This window comes from Morone saxatilis, unplaced genomic scaffold (assembly GCF_004916995.1).
Source record: "Morone saxatilis isolate NCDOM2014 unplaced genomic scaffold, NCSU_SB_2.0 Contig10, whole genome shotgun sequence".
Lineage (NCBI taxonomy): Eukaryota > Metazoa > Chordata > Actinopteri > Moronidae > Morone > Morone saxatilis.
Genome location: NW_023339652.1, coordinates 1,006,717 through 1,016,669, shown reverse-complemented (window position 1 = coordinate 1,016,669; position 9,953 = coordinate 1,006,717). Strand labels below are relative to the sequence as shown.

Sequence of the window (9,953 nt, the reverse complement as noted above, 5' to 3'; positions counted from 1 at the left end):
CACACACACACACACACTAAAGGAGGGAATCTTGAGCAAACCGACAGTTTAATTCAGAATCAGAGGCACTGACTCCTTTATTTACCCACTGAGCTACAAATGACACATAACTGACAGCTAACTTAAGCTAACTACGCTCAGGCAGTATCGAGGTATACAGACCTTGTGATCCACACTGCGCTAACGTTACTATAGTTCAGTTATTTTACAATCCCAGAATGCTAAAAATGTAAAATTAATTTGGATTATTGCATGGAACAAAAGAGGGGGGGGGGGGGTGTACAGTCCAGTATGGACCTGGCCTTGCGGGGAACCTGCTGGTCATAAATAGCCATCAGAGGGACACCTATCACCTTCCCAGCAACCATAACAATGTGGTTCAGGTGGTTTTCCCCTCTCGTCGCTCTTGAGGCGAGACCCTGCCGTTGACCTTTTACCTTTCACGAGAGTAGAGACGCTGCTAGCAGCAAAGCTTCAGTCAACACATCGACCGGTTCTTGCTACATTCAGATCGATCCCGGGGTCCGCATACCGATGTAGTCGCCTCTGTAACGTTAAAACCGATTTCTGACTGCTGCACTGCGTCCTCACACTGAAGCTCAGTCAGTGTTAAACAACGTTATTTTTGGCATTTGTGAATCTATTCAGCATCATATAAAGATTGTTATGTGTATTGATTTATTCTCACCCACTCCAGACAGTCATCATCCAGTTTTATCCTCCTGACTCACTCATTATCAACCTGTACACACTCGTCTCTTTGTCTGTCTGTTTCTGTGTCTCAATGTCACTCTGAAGGTCGCTGCTGTTTATCTAAGAGTTATGCAACCGCCCATTGTGAAGGTAAGTGGGTCTCTCACACACACACACAGACTCATGATTAGTGTTTCCATGGCAACAGAGAGTGCAGCATCTCTCCTCCGGCACCATAGCTACAGAGGAATCTGCCGCTCCTCATCCATCATTCACTTACTGTCTGTTTGCTCTGACCTCTGACCTCCTCAGTATTAGTCGCCTGTGACCTTTGAGAGGGACCTTCTTTTATAAAGACCATCATGTCGGTGAGCCTCGGCGAGAGAGCAGAAGTGCTTACTCACTCCAGCCTCCAGAAATCTCTAATCTGCAGCCTTCAGCTGCGGGAGTTTAACTGGTCATCAGACTGAGGCTCTCAGATTCGAGCTAACATTACAGGAGTCTGGTGATGCTAATGAAGTGAACACACACTTCGTATCCGGCTTCTGACGGTGTTAGATTGCATCAAAAACACCTTCAGACTCCAAAACCCTCCTCACTGACTTCACACTTTAATCCATCTCCTTGCAAAAGACAACAGTAAGGTGTAACCCACGCAGGCCGATCAGAGAGCGTCAGTGACACCTGTAGCACAAACTGGACAGATGATACAGCCCAGAGAAGATGCAGTCAGAGTACAGTGGCCTGGAGGTCCCAATTGAGAGAGAAAATGTCATAAAATTGTTGCTCTCCTGGAGTATCGTATCCTGACAACATGCTGCTGAGGTGCAAACAGCGGGTGCAGATGTTCTGATGTGTGTTGCTCTTAAGACTCTTTTAAAGATTGAAGAGACATTTAAACATTTCTACAGGAGGTAAGGAGATTTTGTATTTTTACAACCTTCCCTAATCCTTTAACACATCACACTAGGTCTGCCTAGGATCTTATAGCTTTAATAAACAAAATCTGTCTCCAGAGTCAGAGTCCTGGTCGGAACCGCTGTAAATCTTAATGTATTCTCTGACATCAAACTGGTCAAAATAAACCGTTAGTTCACAGAGTTAGATGTGAAAATTTTCTAGCCCTCTTCTTCCTCTTGGAGATCATTAAATTAGCGAAATAAAATGACAAAACTCGCCCCAAAAAAACTGGCTGATATATTCGTACAATCGCCCCAACCCTGACGTCAACTTGCAAAATTAAAAATGTCATTATTAAATCACCAGAATACACAGATTCTCTTTCCTACAACACAGGAAACAATGTGTTTCTGCTTCACTTGAAATAAACAGAAGAAGCTAACTAGCATGAGAAGCTCAGTCTGTGACGGCATCAAAGCCCCACACAACCTTCCCATTTCCCTTCTTTGTCAGCCAATCAGGGAGCAGATTACTCACCACGGTGACTAGGTGGCGTGCAGACACCACAGCGTGCTCCGGCTGCACCTGGTGATGCGGCCGCGCCAGCAGGTTGAGGGTTTGCTGGCCGCTGGGCTCCTGACGAAAGCGAGAGTCCAAGAGGGCGGCAGGCATCACTTTGGCCAACCTGGCAGGGTGCTGACGGTGGTGAAGATGATGATGATGATGATGGTGGAGGTGGTGGGGGTGGGACTCTGGAGGGTCGTCCACATCAGGCTGTGGGTTCAAGTCGTGTTGGGGGTGCAGAGGTGGAGGGAGACGGCTGGAGCGGCGAGACGGGAAGAGACGAAGCTCGTGGTCACCAGAAGACGACTCTGAGGAGGAGAAGAAGATGTGAGGTGAGATGAAGATGATAGTTGGTAGCTGGTTGTTCATAGTGACTTTTGAAACAATGCTGATTCAGGTACATAAAAGCAACTTCTCCTTTTCAGTCGGCTAATAATTACAAATGCCTAAATGCCTACAGCTACTGCTGATAGGATTATAATCATACCGGCAGCAGGTTGTCCTCTACCTACAGCTCCACCCATCTGCAGCAGGTGACGTAGTTTAAAGAGTGAGACAGACTATGTAAGGATGCAGTTGGGGTGGATAACTGGGTCAAACAAACACACGACTTTCACCAGAGAGACCAGAGTATTTTTAATAAAAGCTGATATATTTATGGATATTAACACATTTTACTCATTTGATACTTGTACCGAATACTTGTTTAGGACTAGTACTCGCTCAACCCTAATATTTATACTTATTTATACCAAAATCATGATGTTTTCCGGAAACTAACCAAGTAGCTTTGTTGCCTAAACCTATGGCCGTTTCAGGACGTTAACCACGTAGCTCGTGCGACTGTATGAGATAGGAAGGTATGTAGATTTTACTCTTTTGTCTTCTTGACTAAGTATTATATGAACATACCTCTGGATATACACAACCTATCTAATCTTTTATATATGCATCCCTCCAACGCTGCACATTGAGCAGGACTCAGAGAGACAGCAGTGTAAGAGATGAGAGCAGGAGATCCCATCTGCCTGTCTCTCTCTCTCTGCTGTCACATCGTCTTCGGTCAGGATGGAGGCTTTCATCAGTCTGCAGGCGGAGAGGAAACCCCTGCACACCGACTGAACTCACCCAACCGTGATCAACATGAACACTGCATAATTCATTCTAAGTCTTTATTTATCTCAGCAGCATCCGGCTTCACATTCACAGATGTTCAGACGTGAACTGTCTATTTAAAGAAAACACAGACCAGAACCTTCAGGAGCTGGATCTGAGCACGGTCTGAACGATTTCAAGTGTTTGTTGGTTGCAAAGACAACGAGGACATGAAGGTTAATAAAAAGTTAATCTTCCCTTTTCAGGAATCAATAAAAATAAGTTCCTTTGGTATTTAGGAACTAAACACAGAGACTTCCATGGAAGATAACAGGAGAACAGGAGGGATCCTTTTTCTCCTGGTATAGTCGGACTCCATTTATTGTATTCCGTTGGTTTATTTAACATATACAGAGTTATATATTATATTATATTATATTATATTATATTATATTATATTATATGTAGCCCCTGGGCAGACGACAGAACAGGAGACCTTGATTTAATGTGAGAAAGGGAGCCTATAGCTTTTGAAGCACACCTTCTAGCAGACACCATCATCACAGGTCACACAGAGGCAGGCCTCAACTCGCCTGGGGCAAGTAAACGCCTCTTCGGGTTAGTAAATCCAGCAACTCACTTCTCTGATCGGTCAAGTGTTAAAAAAGAATGAAACAACAGTTTCTTGTAGCAGAGGAGTAAGCCATCTCACTTCCTTCCCATCTCTGTTGACAGTCGCACATGCTCAGTACCGATCATGGTTTATGAGCTGAAGCACAAACGAGTATTTCAATTATCCTGGAAACAGGAGTTTAGTTGGGCGGCGTTAAGAGGATGTGGGCAGAAATCCAACTACTGTATGTATCACTCAGTTTGATTCAATTTGAGAACAATACAGATTTTTCAAAGGCAGGTCAAGTTTCCAAAGACTGTCAGTTGAGTTTCCTGCATGATAGCTAATCGGGTCTTTGCTGTTATTTGATAACCACTAATAAAAATAAAACTATTTGTAAAGGGGCAAGTAAGAGATTAGATTTAGATAGCAGATTTCTGACCTTCTTGCCTAACCGGGTAATTGAAATAAAAACACGGCACCTATTTCCTGCTTATCTCAACGGATGCTTCCACTACCATGCTGCAACCCTGTGGGCCGCAACCCGCCCAATAGTTGTTTCTGTTTGGATAAAAGTGGTGGACGAACCAAGCAGCAACCTCCGTGGCTAAGTAACAAGGCTGGCTCCAGCAGTGAGTCAGTCTCCTTAAAGGCCTCATAATAAATCCACGACACGACCACACGACTAATCTAAAATATTATAAAAATCACAATATGGCCAAGTGCAATATCCAGATCTGAGAATCTGCAATTAATAAAGTTAAAATGTGGGACAAACAGTAGTAGCACTGTAGTGCTGCAGAGATACACAGGCCTACAAAGCTTTAAGGAAACATGTTTGTTTGATACAGACCCCAAAAAACTGTCACATCATCATGATTTTTTAAAGTGAAAATTACATTTGTGATGCTAAAACGATCATTCCCACACTAATAATGAATCATATCACAATATCAGTCAATATAATATGTGTAAGATGATGTTTTTACCATATCGTGCAGCCCTAATTAGCATGGCTAAAATGACAACACTGTGAAAGAAACATGATGAATCATGGTCATTGCAGCAGGTGTTTCTCGAAGGTTTAATAAAACCTGAGTGATCTGAGCAGAGCTGATGCTGGAGGTTTCTCATACAGCTTCAGTCTGACCTGCACACAGTCCGAGCTGACAGACCGCTCGTCTGTTCGCTCTGGCAGAGAAAGGAAGAGAATATCTGTCTGCCAGCCCATGACAGCACTATTTTTCTTGGCTGCATCTGTGCCGAAGATCTGCTGTGCAAGTACTTCTGACTGGTGGTTGTCTTGGAGAGTTGTTTTGGTTGTCTGTGAGGGAGCTTAAAGCCCGCTCAGAGGCTGTCGACTCAAAAATAAATGCACGCGTTATAATTGTGCTGTGCTGAATTGAAAACAGGTTTCAGCTGACTGAATCAGCCCTTTGAGCTGACACAGCTTCTCTCTCCATCTCTCTGGCTTCTTTTCTCCCTAGCGACAGCGTCCTGGTTGCTATGCACGACACTGGGCTGAGCCGCGCTCTGATTGGACAGCAGAGTCGGCCCTTCCTCGCCCCGGAGGGAGCTGTCGGCCAATGGCAGGAGGAGTTGAAGAGGGCTGACCCGGTAACTCTGTGGGGAGACACTCCCCAGCAAACACAGTCTGTCTGCAGGTGATGTTAGAAAATGAATAAACATCCAGACATTCCTGCGTTTGGACTTTAAAATGTCGCAGCTCCAGTTTCAGCATCAGCATTCATTACGCTGTTCCAGTTACACAAATAAGCTTCAGTATTTACTGTACATAAAGCAGGAAAAGGGTCTGCAGTTTAAGTATAATTAAAGTAAAAACACTATGTGAACATGCCTTTTGCTACGTTGAAAAGACAGTTTTTAGGGATCCGATCTGCAGTGGAAGAATTTTCTATTAATTCTGTATTTAATGTTTGTGTTTGAACCCCTAACTGCTTCATAGCAGATGTTAAAGGTTAAAGGTTTTTGCTCAGATTTTATGCATATTGTGGACAGTTTTCCTAAAAGTTGATTAAAATCAATCCCAACATATCACTGGTTCCCAACCTTTTTCCTTTAAGAGACTCGTTTTCTATCAGTGAGTAAACTAAGTGACATATTGTAGATTATATTCAATGCAGAACAATAACAGTAGAGAACAACGGATGAACTGTGCAATGAACCCAAATAGTGTGAAATCAAGCGTTTTGATGAATTCTGTGCAGATTATTTTGAGTATTGAGACGAAAGATGATTTTTCCTGATTCTCCTTTAGGAACTTTTTATACAATTCTCAGTCTGTATTATGTATTTTAAAAAATTTTAACAATCATACAAACTTAACAGGTGTCTTTTCTGATAAATGAGGTGTTTTCTTCTCCCGGATGTTTGGCCATTGTTAGCTCTAATGCAGGACGAGGCTGTTTATCAGAGAGTGAAGCCAATAAACAGCCTTATTTTCTTACTTACGTACAGTGACGAATATTAAAAGGAGGACCACAATAAAGCAAAAGGCCCCCAATCTAGAGCCAGTGTTTGGTTTGTCTGTTCTGGGCTACTGTAGAAACATGTCGACCTGCGTTGCCTTTAGAGAAACATTCTACGGTAACAAAAACACAACGATTCTTATTTTCAGCTGATTATAAACTTATTAAAATATGAATATTATATTTCTGACAATAGATCCTCCTCAGTGTGACATTTTCAACAGGACTGAAGTCGCTGTTTTAGAGTATTTTGGCATTTTGTGCTGCAGTTTTAAATAATCCTTAAAGATAAGGAAGGTGTGGAGTTTAAATTTGTTTTTTGAGTTATGGTTAAACTCAAAAATTTCCTTTTATTAAAACGTACAACAAGGAGTTTTTAAACTGGTTATGAAACAGTTTATTACTGATGCCTTTGTATGACCTACATGAACAAAAAAGACCATCAGACAGAAGATTTGTTATTTCTATATAGTTACAGTCTGGTTTACCTCAGAGCACTGAATAGGAAATGATTACTCAAAGACTGATTGATTCATGAATAATTGAAATGCTCGTTAATGTGAGTAGACTTCATCAGAAGCTATTTCACAGTGAATTCCTCTACGGTATCACCACATCATCCCTGCTGTCATGTATTCACAACAGTGAACACATTAAGCATAACTGATGGCATTTCTCATCACATCCCGCAAAGGATCCCTACAGATTATATCATATATCAGATATTGATTTACAGTAAGCCTTGTGAGGATTTCTACCTTCTTTTTCCCTTTTAGTGACAACCAACTACAACATACTGTTATTATATTCCTGTCATATTCTTGTGGAGGGATTGAGCTTCTGTTGTGAGGGTTTTAATGTACAATTCCCCCCCAAAGAACAGAACAGCAGCTTTTAGGGGTGTAACAAACATTATTCAAGTATTTATTGATCACAGAGAACATAAAAAAAATATCTGTAATTGCAATGGATACATTGCCATCGCATGTTAAAGAGGTTATTTAGCTTTTTTTAAATCAGAGCAACACAGATCCGCAGTTTGCAGGCAAGCAAATGGTCACATCTGAGGAGCTTTCTGGCATTTATGGTGATTTCTACAAGGTTAATGACAGAAAGGACAATTTAATGACCCAAACAAGAGCAATCCACTGATCTGAGCACTACTGCTGCTAGCTTGTGTTTTTAAGGCAGCATCCACACAACAGACGCTTACCTGTGATCAGCAGCTGTGTCCATATCAGACACAAGAAAAGAAACATGGTGAGAAATCCTCCTCTTCCTCTTCTGTGGCTCATCCTTCCTCTCTCTGCAGCTCAAACTGAAACAAATGTTCCTCTGCAGCTTCTCTCAGTGCTGTATTAAAGCATCAAGCAAAGCAGACGGTGTATATTTCATCTATCTGTGGCTCCGCAGCATGCAGCATGAGGGAGGAGACGCTGCCAGAGCTCCAGAGATCCGCTCCAACACCGGCACCCCGCGACGCTCCTTCCCCGCCCTTCGGTGTCCTACAGCGGCCTGGCGAGAGGAGGAACAGCCGGTGTGCAGCAGCGGCTCCGGGAGAGGCTTTTTTCCATCTGAGATTCAGAGACCGAGCAGAGGTGTGTGAGGAGCCGGGGTTCAGGTGGAGGGAGCCGGGCTGCTGATGAGGAGGAGGAGGAGGAGGAGGAGAGAGGAAGGGGAGGAGAAAAGGCGTGGTGGAGAAGAGAGGAGGAATAATCCTTAATTTATAGATTTATATTTATTTAATTTAAAAAAATACTGATTTACTTTGTTGATATGAAAATAATTATTTAAACAAAATGAAAAATATATAAATATTTTAGCGGCGTTTCCGTTCACCTGAAAGTCCGGAAGTAAACATTTCTTCAACTAAATATATTGATTGATTGCCATTAATCAATCAATCAATATGTAAATGTAAATAATACAAATATAAACCCACCAAATGTCAAAGTATGGCCACAAAATCTGAACCTTAACGGCAGAATAGCAGTTATTATCATAAATAAGTTCAATAAAGTATATTGCTTTATTATCAGTATTTATTATGGAAACTCTGTTTGACACTATTTTGACTTTGTGATTCTAAATCATTGACCTTATGAATAAAAGAAGTATAAAACAATGTGTGTACAGCTGCAGCAGTCGGTGTCTGGCTGACTGTATCTGTCTGCTCCATCTGATCATCAGTAATCAATAATTCATCCTCAACATCAGCAACGTCACACTAACCTCAGCTTGTAGATCATCATTACATCATTACATCATTACATCCTTCATCATCATATTTCCTGATTTACTGTCCTCTACTGTCCTCTACTGTCCTCTACTGTCCTCTATTTCAATACTCTACTGTCCTCTACTACAATACGTCACTGTTTAATAGTGTGTTTCTTTACTGCACTCTACTGTGTTTCTTTACTGCACTCTACTGTGTTTCTCTGTGTATTTAAATGCTTTTTGTAGTACATCTCCTCCTCAGTATTATTCCTTAAGGAGCTTCCTATTCCTCCCATCTTTTACAGGAAGCCCTGCCCATCGTCTGGCCCTAACTGACTCCTCGTTTCACTTTCGCCACCTGCCCCGAACAACAGCCGACTCACACCAACATCTCTGCACATTCTGATGTTTCTCTGCTCTAACCAGCAGCAGCAGCAGCATGATTCTGGTCAACTGCTGTTTCTTCATCAGCTCCAACATCATCTTCGCAGTGAGTAACTGGACTTTAAAGCAGAAAAACACAAATGCATAAAAAAACACTTTTACATAAGTATTATTTAACTGTTCAATTATCAAATTAAAATCCGCTAATCAGAAAGTGTTAATGTCTTTCTGTTAGATACTTGTGGTATTTCTCTGTTATTATATTTCTTTGTTGTTTTGTTGTTTTCTTTTTAAATGATGGCTGCCTCTCAGTGCTTCCTCGAGTATAAATAAAGGTTGAATTGTATTTAAAAAAAGGTTTAGTTTATCTTAACAAGCTTTTGAAGAAAACATAAGTGCATAGAGAAGATGACACATGAAGATTTGCAGCCCCAACAGGGAGAACATGAGCGACCTCTGCTGGTGAAATGGATGCGGTGCATTTATTTAAACAACAGTAAATGGGATTGAGTCAAAATATGGGATTTGTTGACAGAAGAAAAATATAAAGTCACCAGATTGACCTTTAAATAACATAAGATCAGCTCTCTGACATAAACGGTTAACTGATTTTTACAGATTGTTGACAGGTTATTCTATTATTCTCTTTGATATAATTTGTTTTTCTTGGATTTGATTCTGAGTCCTGCTGCCCTCTCATGTTTCAGATTGTGGTCGGACTCTCCATCATCCCCATAGCTCGGCGGTCTCCGTTTCTGGACGACTTACATGGAGGAACTTTTGTAAGACAGAAACAACAGAGTTCAATATGAACACAATGTTCACAGTTTCAAGGTTGAATGACACGTTTCCTCTAAACGGTGTGCAACAGACTTGGGTGTGTCCGAGGTGTTACCCAATCTGCAGCGTCGTGGCAGTGCGTACACAGAAGGGTGAAGGCACCACTGTTCACAGTTAAAGCTGAAGGAGGAGTCATATTTGCTGAAACATTCACT

At 41.7% G+C, this 9,953-nt stretch overlaps 1 protein-coding gene across 1 annotated transcript in view; it reads right to left on the bottom strand.

The window, feature by feature from the left end:
• The window catches only part of ptprr (protein tyrosine phosphatase receptor type R), a gene marked incomplete in the record, with an annotated part of 22,425 nt that extends 14,478 nt beyond the window's left edge, over window positions 1-7,947 (bottom strand). Inside the window, 2 exon segments of the mRNA XM_035674806.1 lie at window positions 2,131-2,465; window positions 7,568-7,947. Coding sequence (XP_035530699.1) covers window positions 2,131-2,465; window positions 7,568-7,649 — 417 coding nt within the window.
• Between the last annotated feature and the right edge of the window lie 2,006 nt (window positions 7,948-9,953).